At 34.7% G+C, this 21,196-nt stretch overlaps 2 protein-coding genes across 2 annotated transcripts in view; one reads left to right on the forward strand and one right to left on the reverse strand.

The window, feature by feature from the left end:
• Positions 1-972: 972 nt before the first annotated feature.
• On the reverse strand, positions 973-2,153 carry LOC116010863. Its single transcript, XM_031250362.1, has 4 exons — positions 1,783-2,153; positions 1,308-1,680; positions 1,141-1,218; positions 973-1,041 (listed from the first exon to the last, which is right to left on the reverse strand). The coding sequence occupies exons 1-4, from the start codon at positions 2,151-2,153 to the stop codon at positions 973-975; spliced, it is 891 nt and encodes a 296-aa protein (XP_031106222.1).
• Positions 2,154-18,098: 15,945 nt separating this feature from the next.
• LOC116010864 overlaps positions 18,099-21,196 on the forward strand; it is a 26,121-nt gene continuing 23,023 nt past the window's right edge. The window contains exon 1 of the mRNA XM_031250363.1: positions 18,099-18,312. Coding sequence (XP_031106223.1) covers positions 18,099-18,312 — 214 coding nt within the window. The remainder of the gene's footprint in view (positions 18,313-21,196) is intronic.

The raw sequence follows: 21,196 nt of genomic DNA on the forward strand, positions 1-21,196 counted from the left end.
AGCCAAAACTTTTCTCAATTCTTGGCCTTTTGCTTCTTCTAAGCTCATCAGTATCATTTGTACTACTTGGGAATACAATATGACCATTGCTTTGAAGTCTGTGAACAAATAAATCAAGAGAGTTCTGTAAAGGAAATAAGTGTTCAAAGAAGATAGCATCTCTAGACTCACACGTAGAGCGATTCTATAAACACATAAATCTATAAGCAACGCTACTGTTCTCAGCATACCCAACAAAAATGGCATTTATAGTTTTACGTCCCAAATTGGGCCTCTTGAAGGACGGAAGTCCTACCTTTGCTAGGCAGCCCCAAACTCTAAAGTATTTTATGTTTGGGGTATGACCTCTCCACAACTCATAGGGGGTTTTGTCAAACTCTTTATGAGGAACTCTATTTAAGATGTGGTTTGCTGTAAGGACAGCTTCTCCCCATAGGGAGTCTGGAGCACCTGAGCTGATAAGCATGTCTTTACTCATCTCCTTAGAAGTTCTATTCTTTCTTTCTGCTATGCCATTTTGTTAGGGAATATAAGGAGCAGCCATCTCATGTATTATACCTGAAGATTCACACCAATTTTTGAGAGAATTTGTTTCATATTCTCCTCCTCTGTCGGATCGAAGCCTTTTTATCTTTTTATCCAATTGGTTTTCTACTTATGCTTTAAAGATCATAAATTTTTGTTTGGCTTCATCCTTTGATCTTAACAGATAAATTTTTGTATAACGAGAGAAATCATCAATAAGCGTAATATAGTAACGTTTCCCACCTATACTTTCGGTATTTTTAAAATCCGCTAGGTCAGAATGAATCAATTCTAACATAGATGTAATATGATGATTTATAGAGGACAAAGATTTTCTGGCAAATTTTGCTTCAGCGCATGTTTCACATTGAGAATAAGAATCGCTAGACAAGTTTGGTAACAAATTCATGCTTTTCAATCTATTTAAACACTTTGTACCAACATCTCCTAATCTATCATGCCATATGTTAAATGAGACAGAGATGTAAGCAAAAGGAGAACCATTATTATTATTGCCTATAACAAGCCAATTTGGAATAAAATCATAAATGGAAGTCGCAGTACGACCCTCAAAGGTATGAGGTCTAAGTACAGTAACATCTAACACAAAAATACCTCCACGTAAGTATCCCTTCCCAAGGAATTTCCCACAGTCTTGTGGCCTTGTGTAACAAGGCTCCGGAAATTAAATTTCTACGAAGGGAAGGGACATACAGCACATTTTTCAACATTAACTGCTTCCCAGAATATAACATCAATTCTACGGTGCCTCTACCACTTACCTGGGAAACGCTGGAATTGCCCATGAACACTTGTTCTCCTTCAGTGATAGGTTCAAACACCTTAAACATATCTTGGTTGTTGCAGAAGTGGCGAGATGCTCCAGTGTCCACGACCCACTCTTCTGGATCTCCCACGATATTACCTTCAGTTATGACGGCTGCTACTATTTCCGTGTTGTCTGTGTCTTCTGTCAGGTGAGCTTCGTTTTTGGGTCCTCCATTATCTGACTTTTTTGTGTTCTGATTCACGCCTTTGCGAAAGTAGCACTGTGCAGCACGGTGGCTTTGTTTCCCACAAACAAAACATCCAGCAACTAACCCTTTCTTCTGAATTTTGCCATTCTTGACGTGATTATTGTTATTTGGTTTGGAGCTTCATTTGTGGTTTTTATTACGATCATTTGGTTTTGTTCTATCAAAACCAACACCTGTCTCAACAACGTTAGCTTTTACATTATCAGAAAAAGTAGCTGACCTGAGCATTAGGCGATTTTCCTCTTCTATGTTTAGGCTATTGATCAGCTGCTGTAGTGTGTAGTCACACCTTTCATGCTTCATTTTATTTTTGAAGTCTAACCAAGAGTCATCAAATTTCTCAATAAGAGCTCCAGATAAAAAGACATCGTTTACTTCAGCTCCTTCAGTAGTCATATCAGCAACCAGATTTTCAAACTCGTGAACATGTTCAACTATGGATTTAGAGTCGTTCATTTTGAAATTCATCCAGCGCCCCACCGCATATTTTCTTCTACCGGCATCGTCAGTGCCATATTTCTGACGCAGTAAGTCCCAAATAACCTTGGCAAACTTATGCGCAGAAAACATGTCGAAAAGAGAATGTGCCATTCGTTGCAGAATTATTGCCCGTGCAATCTTGTTGTCTTTTTCATATTTAGCACTAACCTTGTGATGATGTAGCCAAAGACGTTGGTGCAGGTGCCTTTGGATCAGGAGTAGCTTCAACATCAGTGGCCTGTGAATCGACCTTCTCAGTCGACTTCTCAGTTGCCTGTGAATCGACCTTCTCAGTCGACTTCTCAGTTTGCGTGGAAGTGGAGTGCGTGGCTGTGCTAAAAGTCGAAGGATTAGTGTAGATCACGTAATCACAATGTCTTGAGACTCTAGGAGCATGACAATCTTTGCTGACCATCTTCGGTAATTTAGACCACCAGTGAGAGGTTCTACCACGGTGACATCACTGTTTGTTTTCGCATGCATTGCCTTTGTTAGGAACTACTAAATGCTTTTAACTGTTGGGGCTTTAAACGAGAATGTACGTAACAATAGCAATACTGTACTTCTGTTACGAGAGTAATGTAGGCTGGCGTAGGAATATGGATATTAATAGAGGGACAAAAGATGTTCTGCGGCGTGTTTAGGAACACTACCTTAAAAGCATTTAGACCAGGACTGTCATATGCTTCCGACAGGTACCCACAGAATCACAAGTCACAACTTGTGTTATATATAAATCACACTAGCTCAGATGTGGAAGAAAGCTTTGGCAGAGAAGGAAATTATATTTTGAATGTGTGTTTACAGCACTGAAGGCAGATGAATATATACTAGTAGCTATACCAACTTCCTCCTTTACCAGCCACAAAAAGGAGAGAAAATAGCAGTAATGGACACGTTCTCTAGACACAACAACGTTCACTTTGAGAAGATATGCGGACAAGATGGAGTGGTGATCCATGCATGAAAATAGGGAAGGGAAAATAGCTGGGTAGCGAAAGACTAATCACTTGAAGACAAAACCTCATTTGCCTTTGAATGTTTCCCAACAGTTTTCCTCTTCTCTCCCTACGAAAATCAGTTTTGGTTATTGGAAAATTTATCCCTAAACTTCCGTAAAACATCGGAGTGCTCAACTTGTGTTATAGTTCGCCGGGATTTGGGTTTGAGTGCTCGAACACCAATATCATAGTCCGTTTTATCCCGGGAGACTGATGCCACAACGCTTCTAGCATCCTCAGGAGGTGGCGAATCGGTTTTAAGGAGAGTGTGTACACACGATTCGAATTTCCCCTCTTCTTTCTTATTCTTCGGTTGGGTTAAAACCTCAGGTTAGAAACCCTTTTTCGTTTATATATTTTTATAAATTAAACCACCTGTACTAGTTTCGTACTAGTTGTGGTGGAATTATTTTTTGACAAAATAAATCCCTATTTTGTTATATATATATTTCGTATATATATTTGATATTTTAATTTTGTACCAAATATTGGTTGGAATTAATTTTCTAAATTAAATTTCATTTTTTTTGGGACATAAATATAATTTTATATTTTCTATATTGATTTATTCACCAATATTCTTCAACACTTATTAATAATCTATTAATCCGTATAACATATTAACAGTAGAGTGCATTAGATATTAATCTATTATTACATATTAACAGTAGAATACATTAGATATAACATATCTGAGACTCCCTCCGTCCCATTTTGTTTGTCTAGTTCAGTTAACGAGGCTTGACTTAAGTTATTTTTAATAAAAATTTTCATAATATCGAGTTTAGTATTAGTATATAAAATTTATATATTTAGAAACTACATTAAAAATGTTATTAAACACAAAAAATTAAATTTAAAAATAATTAAAAATCATTAAAAAAAAGCAAAGAAGAAAGAGTTAGTTTGACTAACGAATAGTAAACATGACAGGCAAAATGGGACAGAGAGAGTAATTATTAACCAATTCAATATCTAATAATTGTAGAGCGTTGTAGTTGGTAAGGTCGCAAACCGCACCATCTACCGTAGTAGTGATGAGTGCCAAAGATGCATCTTGGGGTCATTTTGGAGTTATTTTGTGTTCAATTGGTGTACTTTGTACTTAATTTAGATGGTAAATGGCATAAAATGGTTTAATTGAGGTACAATGACTAATGGTGAGTACATTTTGGTGTTTTATAGGACTAATAGTTTAATTGAGGTCTCTGTTGCTCAACTTCGGCTTCCACCGCCGGCCTCCGGCCGGAGCTCTAATGGAGCATTGAGCCGGCCGTTTTGGTCACCTTCTACGTTTGCTCTCGCTCTTCTTCTGCCTCGACCACCGTCGCAGCTCCGTCCGCCTCCGACCACCGCCACAGATCTTCTTCACGGGCTTTTTTCCTCTCGTTACTTTCACGAGCTTTTCATTATCATTAGCATAAATCGTTTAGTTTGATTTCGGCAAGTGTTGATCTTATCCTGGGCGAGCAAAAAAGAATGATGACGAAGACCCAGATCTTTGATGAAGCTTTAAACTCCTTGAAGGAACATAGTTTCCTAGTTATGAAACATATGCGATTCAAGTTTTCTATAGCATAGTTAGAAAAATTGTTTCTATATGTCTGACTGTAAGGAATGGTTTACCATTTCATTGATCGTTGATGTAAGCGTTTTATGTTATGAATTAATGGAATAGCTATGTTTACCTTAAAAAATAGTTTAATTGAGGTACCACAATAGTATTTTCGTTTTTAATTCTAAAATATTATTTTGACCATTTTAACCCCTCATCTTTTCAAATTAATCAAACTTAGTTCAAAATGTATTAAATGTTGTTCATATGAAGAAGGATGGTGTTTGCTGGAAGTACAATATTTAAAATAAACATTGTATACCAAATTTAGTCAGTTTGTAAAAGTAAATAATTAAATTGTCACACTTGTGTGAGACCGTCTAACGGATCCTTATTCGTGAGACAGGTCGGGTCGGGTCGAAGCAACATACAAATATTATACTTATATGCTCAAATATAATACTAATCAAGAATACAATTTTTGTTACTTATAAGAGAAAAAGTAATACATTTTTCATAATAAGTAATGTTGATAAGTGTCCCTCACTTATAAGGAAAAGTATAATACTTTTGAAGCAAAATGTAATACTTTTAAATCGAAATGTAAAAGTATTGTATTTTCCCTTAAAAGTATTACATCCACCCGTATAAGTAACAAAAATTTTATTTTGGCTTAGTATTACATTTGAGCATATAAGTATGACATTTGTGCATATAAGTATTACATTTGCATATTGACCTGACCCGACCCGACCTGTCTCACGGTGAGACGGTCTCACACAACCACACAAGTTTTTGCCATAATTAAAAAAATTATAATATTGGTATAGTGGAACTGTGGAAGGATCAAAAGTAATTATCTCAATGATAAATGACAGATATAGAAATGAGATGTAAACCATCCAGTACAAAGATCATAGCCAAACAGACTATGATATGATTTTAATATTCAAGACATAGTAAATTCGCAGAACGAAAAAGATATATTTATTCTTTATAATAATTTAGTGCACACAGAGAGTGAGTGAATAATGTAGGATAGATCAAGCGATCCAAATGGAGATTTCCTCAACACTTGGGAATTGAAACCTTGCAGGTTTTAGCGGCTTTCTTGGCAGCTGGGGAGTTGAGATACATCTTCAGACTTGGATTCTTGAGGTATTGACAGAAACAAGGCTTTTGTTGATTAAGCCTCTGACAGCAGAGTTGAGATGGGTTGGTGTTGGACGTTAAGGCGCTTAGGCAAGGAGTCAGCTGCTGCACATCGCACGCAGCCGACGAAAACTGTGCTTCTGCCAAGAGTAGCATCAGCACTGCTACAATCATGAGGTTGAAGGATTTCATTTTGGTAGCAATTGATCACTGGTAGGTAGGTAGATATATTTGAGTAAGAGGAAATTTGGGGATGTGATGCATCTTTGGGTTAGTGCTTGAGCCAATTTATAGAGAGAATGTTTGTAACAATACTAGTAATGTTAAAAGTTAAATTACTGCATGTTTATGTTAGGCACCGCACCTACTGGCTAAGAATGTTTAATTTTGAAAATCCACTAGTAATGTTTAATTGGTTTCAGGTTTCACTGTTATAGCTGTGAAAAGCCCAGGTCAACTATGATCATATGCTGTACAGAGCCTAGTTCACATGCATGAACGACTACACATACACTGAAAATTGCCCTCTATATCTCTCTCTTTTTAAAAATTACTATTATTATTATTATTATTATTATTATTATTTACTTTAGGGTGTGTTTAGAAAGTATGAAAATGACTTCTGGAAAATGAGTCATTTTCCGGAAAACAATTTCATTTCCGGTGTTTGGTTGTATTTTGGAAAACTGTCTTTGTGTGTTTGGTTCATTTTCTGGAAAATGAATTAAATTGTATAATTTTTACATTTTAAATTATTTTTTTAAAATATAAAATAATAATAATAATATATAAAATAATAATATTTCTTTTAAAAAGTAACATATGGCCATTTTGGCCAAAATAATTGTTGAAGTCAAGTCCGGAAAATGACTTCCGGATTTTTTTTCCGGAAGTCATTTTCTGGAAAAATGGCCTCATTTTCCTTGGTCAACGGAAATTGTTTTCCGTTGACTGCATTTTCCAGACACTGCCAAACACCAAAAGCCCGGAAAATGAAATCATTTTCCGGGCTACCAAACACACCCTTAATGCTTTTGTTCAAAATAAAAAGCATAATATATAGAAAGACAACTCTGATCAGTGACTAACTCCTTTCATAACTTTGCTATAGTGGATTTTATAAACTGATCTGATTATGTAATTTCGTTATCTGGTTTCTTTACATGATTGATGTATTTCTTAAGCCTCTTTAAGTAGGAAATTTTTAATACGAATTTTTTTTTGGGGTCTCTCATAGTTTGATGGGTGTCAAATTGTACTACTTTAGTGTGCATTAAATTTATTGGCCATATTGGGATTCGATTTGCTTTATTTGTACTTAAAATGTCCAAATATGTAATAAATTGTTTTGAATGACTAATTTTGACCATTTGTGTGTTTTGAATGTAAAAAGGTTCCATTCAAGAATAATTTGGAGAAAATAGAGCAAAATATGATGGAAGTCAATTCTCTATTGTTACCAAGCGCGTTACACTCAGAACGTTCATGTTCAAAAAGTTCATCTTTATAGTTACAAACATCGTTACTCTCGTAATATATAAGGTACGTAATGAGAAGCACTTGAAAGAATGTTCTGCTACTACGAGCAAGTATTATGCACGTAACAAGGGATCGTAATGGAGACATCTGCAAGGCATTGTCTGCTATCATGAGAGTGTGTCACACTACATGAGGTCATGAACTAGTGACGCGGCCTAATCAGTAGCTTATGTCCAACGCTATAATTTGAGGGAGTTAGGAATCATTTTATGCAATTAAGCCTTAGGGTAAAATTAGGACTTTTAGATTATATTAGACAATTTCCCTTCAAGTTCTTAGCCCTTAGAACTCTAGATTTCAAGCTACAAATCTACATTTCAATTTCCAATTCCAATTCCAATTACATTTCAGTACAAGCACTATCTAGATTCAATTTCTATTTTCTGCATTTGAAGCAAAGACTAAAGACTTGAAGATTCAATTTCATCTCCATTAGCTATGTCAATTGCAATTTCCTTTTATTGCAATTTTACTTTTGTGATTGTTTACTTTGATCTATTATCTTGTGCTTGTTATGGATTATTACTTGTTTGACTTTGAATCTATTTCTATTTCTACTATGATTATGTGTGATTAGTTCTCCTTGGAGGGAGATAGGAATGTAGATTATATCCATGGAGATGTGACATTAAATTATTGATTGATTAGGAGTGATAAGACTTGGATTTAATGATGTTAATCACCTTGACCTTTGAGAGAAGAGATGGATTTCAATTAACCTTACTTCACCTTTAATTTGAGAAAAGGGAAGTCTGGCATGTTAATACCAAGGTGTTTGATGAAATTCCTCTTAGACTTTCATTAGACATGAGAATATCCTTATGTGTTCTAAGAGTGTGGAATGACCTTGAGAAATGCTTCCTCTCGATTAAATGGCATTCATCTTCAAGTCAATTGAATCTCACACTAAATCCCAATTTGGTTACCCTTCTTCCATTCGACGCATCGAACTCATGTTGTAACTGTTTGCAATTTTTTGCTAATAGTTCAACACAGCAAACTCCTCCTAATCAGCAAATAAGAAGTTGAAGATGAGAATATAAAAGAAGAAGGTGGTGGTAATGAAGAGAAAAGGAATGAGAGTGTTGAGGAATAAATAAAAGAAAAGAGTGAAGAAAGTTCAAAGGACATACAAATTGTGCAACACAAAACTGTTGAATCTTCCAACTTATTGTGTAGACTTGTCACTTTCTTCACTTATTATTATAAGGTCAAAGTCTAAGCTTGATCTGGAAATGTTTAGTTCTTCTTCTCTTCTCTCATTGGTCAATTTCTTAGTACAGAGCACTTTTTGATCACTTGATATTTTTCAATAATAATGCCACGGAAGGGAAATTATGAAGTTCAAGATCATTACCTAGTTGGTGAGTGTGAAATACTTGAAGTTGTGAAGAAAGAGTTGAGCTTAAAGGAATTCCTCAATTATTAATTGAAGAAGTACATGGAAGATAATGTGGAAAATGAGAGCATACTCTTTGCGGTAGTTCATTGTAATATCTTTGACAAAGAGAAGAACGAAGAAGAAAGCATATTGAGCCCAAATGTTGGACATCCCTAGTGATATCTCCATTGTACAGTGCGTCGGAACCCCATACATTGGACCACGATCACTATCCACAATTTTGAATTCATGTATTGTTAGACATGTATGCCCTAAAAGCCAACATTGTCCACTAGTACAAAATTGCACATCCGCCACTATTGTAAATGGCTTTTCGTCACCGTTGTACAACAGTGACGGATGTCATGGCTGCTGAATGTCGTTGACTTTCCGCTAGCGTTGTGGAACTGTGGCCGAAAGTCTAGTCATTCGTGACAGTTCTTCACTTGAACGGTCGCGGATTAGTATTTTTTTTCTTTTAATATTAGGTCATCCACTACCGTTCCTAGAGGAATGGTAGCAAATGATTATATATATATTTTTTTAAAAAATATTTTATTTATTTTAATTAAAATCCCTAATCTTTTTTTATTCTTGTACTTGCTACAACTTCAAATTCATATCAACAGTTTTACACAATACTTCTATCAACACACTATATCTAACACAATATTATCATCAACACTACCTAATACTACCAAACTACCATCAAACTTTATACCATCACAAAATTAAACCATTACCAAACTTTATACTAACACAATACTTTAAGTCAACACACTTTATCATCAAAACACAGTACTTTATATCATCACACTTTAATACAATAATATATATCATCAAAACACAATACTATCATCAACTTAAAATACAATAATTTTATTAATGAAACAAAAGTTACACACTGGGAGAAGAAGTATTTTGCCCATTGAGGCTAATTTATCCAGATGAGCTTCCTTGATCCTTTCATTTACCACACCTGCAGGGAAAAACATAGTAGAAGTGGAAGCATAAAAGCATAAATCTAGTTGTAAAGCTACTTAATGTATTAGCAAAATTTTAGCTGAAGTTCTATATCAGTAAAATAAATAATAACAGGGAGGTACTAGAGAGAGCTTGTCAGAGCATGAAAAACATTCATTTTTTCCCCATTCAACAAGAAAACATAGAAGTTCCAAGGAGAAATGCACTACACATCAATAAAAGTTATCTACTAGATTTTGGAGATTATACAGTCAAGGAAATAAGATATTCTACACAGACATAATTTGCATTGGCAATTAGAGTTTAAACCTAAATTACCAGACTCTAAGCATAAATGTCACACAAATATCAATACTTCCACATAAGCAACACTGCACAATATGAATGTTTAAATTTTCATGAGATGAAACAATTAATTTGTACCTGAGACACCTTTGAACTCAAGAGATATAATCAGAACAGTGATTATTAAAGCTCTAGGCCAAACCTCAATAATCTCAGATGTTGTGAATGATGACTCTATTTCTAAATACCTTTTTGCCCCATTTTTCGTCTATTTTTGTAGTTAAGTGTTGATACTTGAGTGGGATTTATTACTTGGTTGTGTGTTTTTGTGGTTATAGGTGAAATTCTTCACAAAGAGTGGTAAAGAAAGCATTTTGGATTGCTTTGGATCAATTTTGGTAGCTTAGGATCCCACTCAAGGAGGGAGAGGAGCAGCGGAGCGCAAAATGGAGCAGGAAAAAAAATACTGGAAGAAATTAAATGGGTACCCACATGGCCTTGTGGGTACCCGTTTTGGTCCGCCCTAAAAACTGATGACCGAAATGGGTACCGAAATGGGCGTGTGGGTATCCGTTTCGGTCTGTACTATTCTATTTTAAACGAGTTTCTGCTGCAATTTTGATAATTACGAACTCTAGGTAGTGTAGAACTTCTCTCTCTTATTTCCATAGCAAATATTAGCTTAGAATAGCTTAGATTTACACTAGAGAACACTTTGCAAGCCTCATTTTGTGGATTTGGAAGGGATTCCATCATCTTTCTTCAACACTTAATAGTAAATTTCTATTTTCCTGTTCTTCATCTCTTATTTACTCTTATTGCACTTTTATGATTTTTTGCTTAATATTGCTATGTTTACTTTAGATATGAGTGAGTAGTCCCTTTTATGGGTTAGATTAGGTGTTTATTGCTCTTATTGATGCTATTTATGTGATTATTGCATAAAGGGGATGAACACCCATTTAGGGTTCTTGAATTTGAGTTGGGTTATTTGTTCTATCTTTCAATGATTAAGGCGCAATGATTGTTGTTTGTTTTTGGAAAATCTTCCATTTCAATGGGAATTGGATGGAAGATTTGAGTTTTCCCAATCCCAAACCCAATTTCCCTTCGATAGAAATAGGGGTAGATTAGGGCTTAAATAGCTTTTGTTCTTCAAGAACATGGGTTAATACACCATGGGAATGGGGCAACCCTTGTTCTAATCCTTGTGGGAACTGGGATTCTTTAGTGCTTGCTTCAAGAACCTAGGGTTAATGTTAGGAATAAAATTGTAATAGTTTTGATGAGCCAATTTGTAATTTTAGAAATCCCCTATTTTATTTTTAGAGTGTAGAGTTTGGACCCAAAAGGCAAGTCATGACAATAGTTTGGTTCGAATTATTGTGTTATAGAATTCTTTGTGTCATGACTCTTGTAAGTCATTTGCTTCCACTATACACATGAGTGTATATGATCCAATGGACAAAGCCAAATTATTGTTGCTAGAAGACTCAATTTCGAATCCTATTGCGAACATTTTGAGCTTTGGAGAGCAAGGAATGGAGCTAGTAGTATCACGGCTCAAAGTCAATATTTTGGTCAATGGAGCAAGTATAGTCAAATGGAGGAAGTTTAAGTCAGCAAGTATAGTCAAATGGAGGAAGTTTAAGTCAAATGGTCAAAGCCGAGAAGAAGTTCAAGATCCACTATCTCTACACCATACGCTATACAATGCTAAGAAGGATCAAATATATTTATTTGATGGATATAACTGAATGAGCTGAAATGGAGAAATGGTTAAAGACTTGAGCATATACCTAATGGTCCAGCGTTTGAATCCTACTTGCTACATTTTATTACTAAGGAAGAAGCTTGGGAGCAAGTTACACGGCCAAAGTCTTTGGAGCTAATTTTTGGTCAATAGAGCTACCTATGGAGCTAGTTTGGTCAATGGAGGAAGTTAAAGTCAACATGGAGTAACTTTGCATGGATTATATACGCGTGAACACTACACCATTTCTACACGCGTGAAGGCTAATTTAAAGCACTATGGAGCATGCTATGGAGCAACTAAGAGTGTGACTTACACTTAGTCATTTTTGCATGTCTCAAATATTTTAGGTTCAGTACGTAATATCCTGAACCAGAAGAAATTTGATGGTGGTGATTTTCTGAAGATCATTGTTTATACTCAAGCAAGAGCCACCCAGAAAAATATTTTGAAAGATCAACTTGCCCAAGATCAAAATCAAGAATACAACAAAGTCAAGAATATCAAGCTCTGAAGGATACAAAGTCTGCAATATCAAGCTGAGAAGGCAACAAAGTCAAAAATTGGAGGCTACAAGTTTCAAGGATCAATCAAGCCGTAAAAGAAGACTTTGTGAGCAATTTACAGAGGTGATTTGTCAAAAGTTACCAGCGACATTAAATGTGCAGATCAAATTGAAGATTTTATCAGATTTGTAGAGCAAGTTGAAGTGGAAGTTGTAGATCAAAAGTTACCAGGAGCAAGAAATTCAAGAAATGAAGAAGTGGAAGTTGTAGAGCAAGTTGAAGTGGAAGTGGAACCTATAGAGGAAGTTGTGGAGGAAGTTGGAATTAGTGGTGAGACCCAAAGTGAACCCACTAATTTTCCCTCTCTCTCTACACGTGAAGATGAACCCACTCTGCCACCCACTTCACAAAAACATTTTTCAACCAGATTTGAGATGGCTCAAAAATCATCCACATGATTTAATTATTGGAGATGTGCATGAAGGCGTGAAAACCAGATCAACTGCAAGAGACGCAATGTTCTCATGTTTCCTATCTCAGATTGAACCAAAGGAGATAGATGAAGCTTTAAGTGATCCTAGTTGGATTGAAGCCATGCAAGAAGAGCTAAATCAATTCCAAAGAAACGACGTATGGGAGCTTGTTCCAAGACCAGGCAGTCACAATGTAATCGGTACAAAATGGGTTTTCCGGAACAAAGCAAACGAAGATGGCACCATTGTTAGGAATAAAGCAAGACTGGTCGCAAAAGGCTATTCGCAAGAAGAAGGAATAGATTTTGATGAGACTTTTGCTCCAGTGGCGAGATTAGAAGCAATCCGCATTTTCCTAGCATATGCAGCGTACAAAAATTTTACGGTCTACCAAATGGACGTAAAAAGCGCATTTCTGAATGGCTTACTTGAAGATGAAGTATACATTGAGCAACCACCCGGATTTGAGGTAAAAGGTGATGTTGACAAAGTCTATAAACTAAAGAAGGCATTATATGGGTTAAAACAAGCACCTCGAGCTTGGTACGATACCCTATCAATGTTCTTAATTAGTTGTGGTTTCACCAAAGGACTAGTTGACAAAAACCTTATTTAGAATTCAAGAAAATAATCACATTTTATTAGTGCAAATTTATGTTGATGATATTATTTTTGGAAGTACTGATAAATCTTTATGTGAGAAATTTTCTAAGCTCATGCAGAACAGGTTTGAGATGAGCATGATGGGTGAATTGAACTACTTCCTTGGACTGCAAGTTAAACAAATGAAGGAAGGAATTTTCATAAATCAAGCCAAGTACACCAGTGATTTGATCAGAAAATTTGGCTTCGAAGGAAAAAGCTCAGTCAAAATTCCCATGAGTACAGCACAGCGATTAGATAAAGATGACGAAGGAACGAATGTTGATCGTACGATCTACCGAGGAATGATTGGATCTTTGCTATACCTCACTGCGAGTAGACCAGATATATCTTACTCAGTGGGTGTGTGTGCAAGATTTCAGTCAAAGCCGAAAAATAGTCATCTTGACGCTACGAAGAAAATCATTCGATATCTCAAAGGAACAATCAATGTTGGATTATGGTATCCAAAGGAAGGTAATTTTGAACTAACCGGATATTCAGATGCAGATTTTGCAGGTTGCAAAATTGATCGAAAAAGTACCTCCGGAACGTGCCAGTTCTTAGGGGGAAGGTTAGTTTCATGGTTCAGTAAGAAGCAAAACTCCATTGCAACAAGCACAGCCGAAGCCGAATATATCGCAGCAGGGAGTTGTTGTTCGCAAATTTTATGGATGAAGCAACAGTTGAAGGATTACGGAATTAATTGCGAGGACATTAGTATTTTCTGTGACAATACTAGCGCGATTGCGATCTCACAAAATCCTGTACTTCATTCACGAACGAAGCATATCGACGTCCGACATCATTTTATCCGAGACCACGTCGAAAAGAAGGATTTAAGGATCGATTATATCCCTACAGAAAATCAAATTGCAGACATTCTCACAAAACCGTTGTGTGAATCTCGCTTCGCAACCTTAAGGCACGAAATGGGGATGATCGAAATCAGCTAAGTATTTTATTTTATGCCAAGTGTTTTTATTTTAACTGCATGTGGCGTGTTTATGTGATCCTAGCTGAAGCTATGTTTTTGCTTGTTTTATAAGTATGTTTTACGTGTTACATGCATAGCCTATGTGTATTTAATTTTCACCTGCTTGTGTTTTTACTGAGGTGAGTCACCCTTACACGTGTGTTTATGCATGCAGTAGAAATGATTATGTTTCACCTGCTTCTTATCTTTTTAGATAAATTTGTTTAGTTGGTTTAACTAGTAATCCTTTTATGATATATCTAGTCTTACACGTGTACATTATTTATTTGGAGTACTAATCACTTTGCATGCAGATGAAAAGATCTTTCAAAATTAATTCTTTTGACCATGCAAAAGAAAAACGGCTTCTGAGGAGCAAAAGCAATGAATTTTAGAGCTTGGGAAAACGTAAAAGGGACTTGAAGAGACATTCAATGTATACTTTTCAACAGTTACAAGTTCCAAGGCTTCTCAACCCATCTATAAGTTGGGACCTCCTCACACATACTCCACCCGTCCAAAGAGTATTGTGTACTTTGTTTTGTTTATTTTTGCAGGAAACCATGAAGCCCAAAAGACAGGCCGAGAAAACCGTGAGGCGCACGTCTAGGAGAATCTCCGAACAAGCATGGATGGAGATGTTGAGAGCAAGAAGGATTGAAAATGGCGGACACGAAATCGGTGACACCTCAACCGACCCGATCGTCCTAGAGGAAGAACAGCCCGTGCATGCAGTTGAGCCAGGCGAAGGAATGCAGAAACCTGGTGATCCAGATCCGGACTATGTCCTATTTCTCATGAAAGGCAGTAGACCTTTGGAATCCCCACCTCAAACATCCGGAGCTACTCACTACACAAGCTCGGATTCTGAAGAAGCTTCCATTGCCAGTCGCGTTTCTGCCTCTCGTACCAAGTCTGCAACTAGTCTAGCCACCGTGAAGAAGAAGAAGTAGAAAGGATTAGTGAAAATCCTTTTATGTACTAATTTGAATAAGGCTTATGGTCTAAGTTCCAAATTTTCTGTAACCATGTGCCTAAAATATTTATGAATGGAACAAAATATTCGGATGGTTACATACTCTTGAAAATATTTTATTTGGCCATGCAAAAATCAAAAAGCTACGAGAAAAGAAAAGAAATATTCGAAAAAATTCATTTAAGTAGCTTGACAAAAGTTAAAATACATAAGATGGCCAAAAGATCTCAAAAGATCTCAAGGGAAAACAAAAAAGAAAGTCTATCCCTAAACCATGAGATTCGGGTACAACAGAAAGGGGATGCACACTTTTTCCCGAAGAATATTAGATGCTGCCAAAACAGGGGGAAGAAAGGTCAATCAATTTGGCCAAGTTGGTTCGAGTTCCACCGCACCTACTCAGGAGGAACGAACACAGGGGGAAGGAGTAAAATCAACTTTTAAAATTTTTGCTAACCCCGCAGGAAATGTATTTTCTACATTTACAGCCCCAAGGCAGGCAAGTCAACCGAATACACCCGCGATGACCGATCAGGAGCGCGAAGACCGAATGGTGGATTTATTTGCCGATCATTTTGGAGTCACACACGATGCTATCTTGGATCAAGAAGAAAGAAACCCAAGAGAATGCGCGAGATGGTATTTGCGTTTCCCGCAAATGATCTACGTGAGGCCGCAGAATGCTACAAAGTTGGTAGAGTATTTCAGAAATTCTACCACTTAGAAGATAAGGATGACTTTGGTAAGCTAAGGAAAAGGATAAATAGTATGTTGGGCATTTAAATTTATTCCTAGCTTACTTTAATATTGCAAGTTCATGAGATGATATTTTGTGACATAATTCGAATTGTTATGTAATAGTTCGAATTAATGGGTCTTATGATATATATATCTATCTTTATTAGTTTTATGTGTTATGGCTTTTAATTTGACTTTAATTATTTGTAGTATGCATGTTGGTACAAAATTAAAATTCAAGATGGATTAACCCAACAATGCATAATCTTTCGTACAAGTCAAAAATAAAAAGCCGTAGGTCAATAATCTTTGAAAACTCATCGTAATGCTAGTCACAATAAAATTGAAAAATAAAATCAGTTGATTTCTAGACTGAGCCAAATATGATTGAGTATAGGTTTTGGCATCATGAAAAAGGGGGAAATTGTTAGGAATAAAATTGTAATAGTTTTGATGAGCCAATTTGTAATTTTAGAAATCCCCTATTTTATTTTTAGAGTGTAGAGTTTGGACCCAAAAGGCAAATCATGACAATAGTTTGGTTCGAATTATTGTGTTATAGAATTCTTTGTGTCATGACTCTTGTAAGTCATTTACTTCCACTATACACATGAGTGTATATGATCCAATGGACAAAGCCAAATTATTGTTGCTAGAAGACTCAATTTTGAATCCTATTGCGAACATTTTGAGCTTTGGAGAGCAAGGAATGGAGCTAGTAGTATCACGGCTCAAAGTCAATATTTTGGTCAATGGAGCAAGTATAGTCAAATGGAGGAAGTTTAAGTCAAATGGTCAAAGCCGAGAAGAAGTTCAAGATCCACTATCTCTACACCATACGCTATACAATGCTAAGAAGGATCAAATATATTTATTTGATGGATATGACTGAATAAGCTGAAACGGAGAAATGGTTAAAGACTTGAGCGTATACCTAATAGTCCAGCGTTCAAATCCTACTTGCTACATTTCCTTACTAAGGAAGAAGCTTGGGAGCAAGTTACACGGCCAAAGTCTTTGGAGCTAATTTTTGGTCAATAGAGCTACCTATGGAGCTAGTTTGGTCAATGGAGGAAGTTAAAGTCAACATAGAGTAACTTTGCAGTCAACATGGAGTAACTTTGCATGGATTGTATACGCACGCGTGAACACTACACCATTTCTACACGCGTGAAGGCTAATTTAAAGCACTATGGAGCAACTAAGAGTGTGACTTACACTTAGTCATTTTTGCATGTCTCAAATATTTTAGGTTCAGTACGTAATATCCTGAACCAGAAGAAATTTGAAGGTGGTGATTTTCTGAAGATCATTGTTTATACTCAAGCAAGAGCCACCCGGAAAAATATTTTGAAAGATCAACTTGCCCAAGATCAAAATCAAGAATACAACAAAGTCAAGAATATCAAGCTCTAAAGGATACAAAGTCTGCAATATCAAGCTGAGAAGGCAACAAAGTCAAAAATTGGAGGCTACAAGTTTCAAGGATCAATCAAGCCGTAAAAGAAGACTTTGTGAGCAATTTACAGAGGTGATTTGTCAAAAGTTACCAGCGACATTAAATGTGCAGATCAAATTGGCAAGTTATCAGATCAACGGTATGGTCATTAAATGAGAAGGTATGGCCATCAAGATCAGATTGGAATGACCAATCAGATCAAGTGAACGTTCAAAATTTGAATGTTCATAACAGGCAAATAATTCTTTGAATTATAAAAAGCCCAAGAAGACTTGAAGAACAGCACGAAGACGAGATACACGGTAGAAAAGAAAGTGGTATTGAGCGGTGAATGCAATCAAAATACAAAGTGCTGAGATATTGAGCTATACACGAGAGGAATTCAAGTCTTAGAAAAGAAATCTTTATTTCTTTGAACAACAGTTGTATCTCTACCGAGGGTAGAAAGGAGTGTAGCTGGGTGCGTAACACTCGGGTGAACTAAGTGCAGCTTTGTGCGTAACACTTGGTTGGAACGTAGCTTTGTGCGTAGCGTTCGGGAACGTAGCTTTGTGCGTAGCGTTCGTGGAGCGTAGCTTTGTGCGTAGCGCTTGGGAGCTTAGCTTTGTGCGAAGAGCTCGTGGTTGAGTATATGATATGAGTTTTACCTTAGTTGATCTTGGTCGACTGGGATATCGTGATGAACCGTTTATACTTGCATCTCAAGCTAAACAAGTCTTCTATGTTTCTGATCCAATTGATAGTAAGTGGTCAATTGTCTTGCAAGGGAAAAGAAGTATTGTTGGTGTTGGTGATGTTGAGGATGAAGAAGAATATGACCACTTTGATGAAATCCCACCATTTTCTATTGGTATTTAATCTGTGGCTTTAGGTGAAGATAACATTGATACCAGTTACATGCGTATTGATCATGGAGAAGGATTGTGGGTTGACCATCCGATAGTATAATTTCTAAAATGTAATATAATCTTCTTTGTTTTATATATATCTATATATACATATACATATATATATATATATATGTGTGTGTGTGTGTGTATATGTATATATATGTATATGTATATAGAGTTGTTTTTATAACAATATAATCTATACTATATATAAAAGCAATATCCTCCTCTAAAATTTTCCCGCCCAAACGTATGGGTATTTTAGTAATATGCAAATTATTATTATTATTATTATGATAGAATAATATTAATTATTGGTTGTAATTCATTATTAGTAATTATGGTAATGGTAATTATTATGATAGAATTTAATTATAATTAGTTATTAGTAATTATGGTAATTATTAAAAATTGACGTAGTAATTAATAATTTAAAATAGCCAAAGTGCAGCAATTGACGTAAATAATTTAAAATTGACGTATCTTTTTTTGACCTATCTTAACATAGTAATTTGTCTGCTATTATGTTATTAGTATTGAGGATTAAAAATTTAATTTAAAATTAATAATTTAATATGTTAAGTAATTAATTACTTTCCTTTTGACAAAATTAACAAATTTATAATTGTCACCATTTCTACCTATAAATACAAAGAATTGTTGATTTTGAAAATCATAATTCTTCAACTTTTGCACTGTCTATTTCTTCTTCTCATTCTCGATCTGTGAAATCATATCTTGGCTTCTCTCTCATTTTCTTCTTCCATCGCACTGTAAATATAATGGATTGGAGTTGCATCCATTATAATATCGATTACAATATCACTTTACAATATCGATTTTATGATAATAATTATTTGTTGTAGCACAAGATTGCTTTTGTTTTGATACTTTGACGTTAATATCAATGTTTATATACTTCGATTTATGTATGTGTATGAAATATTTGTCGCAGTATGAACACATGGCGTTGCTGGAGTTGCTAAACAAGGGTCATCTAGAGCCGAAGAAGAAGATATGCAAAGGAGTCGGTGACCATCAGAAGAAATGAGGGGTTTGACCGGTGATGTTTTTGAAAACCAATAAAAGAATAGCACACTTTTTAATTGTAAAATTCAATGTTTCCTTAAAACATTTCTGTATTTGATTTTGAAATAATTATTAAATTTTATATCAATTTACCTTATGCTATTGTATGGCACATATATATATATATATATATATATATATATATATATATATATATATATATATATATGCCTTTCCTCCTCATTTTCTTCTTCAATTTTATATCAATTTACCTTACGCTATTAACTTTTTTATCTTTTTTATTAATACCTAATAATAAATACCATAAATACTTATTAATAAATGTAAATTTATATTAGATAATTATATTAATTATTAATTATTAAAGAAAATATAATTTAATTGTACTATGGAAACAATATTTTTAATAATTTCAATTTAATAATATTATATCTTAATTATAAAAATTCTACCTAATAATTTTAATATTACAAGGGACACAATAAATATCATAAATAATGTTTAAAATTATCAATTTGTATTAAGCATTAAAAACTAATACTTAACTATTAAGTCAATTATAAAATCTTTTGTACTATATAGACACATTATTTTTAATTATTATTTCAGTTTAATAATATTATATTTATAAAAATTTAAAGTAATACTTTTAGTACTACGGATGTGGCTAAGGATTATCTTAATTATTAAGGATATGTATTTAGCTTGGTAATAAAAAGACTTCAAAAATATGAATTATAGTAGCATGGTAATCAACTAGTAAGACAATTATATTAGGCAATCTAATTAATAATTTACTTTTTAAATTATATCAGTATATCATCTTTTTAATGATGATTATTTTCTAAAAAGTATATACACAAATAATACTAATAAATATAGAGTTAAAAGTGTGTGTGTGTGTCTGTATATATATATAACCATAAAAGTATCATAATAATTAAATGGAAGAATGACAATATAGTTATTTTGTAATAATATTATACCTTAAATATAAAATAAGTATATTAGGCAATTATGCTAATAGATAATTAATATTTATATACATTAATGGCAATTATGCTAATAGATAATTAATATTTATATACATTAATTTCAATTATGCTAATAGATAATTAATATTTATATACATTAATTTTGGCAATTATTACAAAAAATTAATTTCTAATAATTGTCAAAATTAATGTACCAAAATATTAATTATCTATTACCAAAATTGGCTAATGTACTTATTTTATATTTAAGGTATAATATTATTAGTACAGAATAAATTATATTCCCATTCTTCCATTTAATTATTATGATATTTTTATGGTTATATATGTATATTTATTTATACCTATGGTTATATACGAGGTGAAGACAAAATTTTATACGCAGCGGAAATGTTATCCCCTTTTAGTTAGCACGAGTAGTTAGTTCGAGAGGTGCGTTTATATGCAGTGCAGTCGAGAGGTTAGCGAGAGATAAAAACAGAAAGTAAATGCAAGAGAGATTTTTAAGTGGTTCGGCCAACCCGCCTACGTCCACTCTTCTTCCAGAAACTCCCTGGAAGGATTGCACTAAAAACTTCCCTTATTTAGTACAATATCGAGCGCTTGAGCTNAGAGGTGCGTTTATATGCAGTGCAGTCGAGAGGTTAGCGAGAGATAAAAACAGAAAGTAAATGCAAGAGAGATTTTTAAGTGGTTCGGCCAACCCGCCTACGTCCACTCTTCTTCCAGAAACTCCCTGGAAGGATTGCACTAAAAACTTCCCTTATTTAGTACAATATTGAGCGCTTGAGCTTTGATC

The sequence above is a fragment of the Ipomoea triloba genome, chromosome 2 (genome assembly GCF_003576645.1).
Source record: "Ipomoea triloba cultivar NCNSP0323 chromosome 2, ASM357664v1".
Taxonomy (NCBI): domain Eukaryota; kingdom Viridiplantae; phylum Streptophyta; class Magnoliopsida; order Solanales; family Convolvulaceae; genus Ipomoea; species Ipomoea triloba.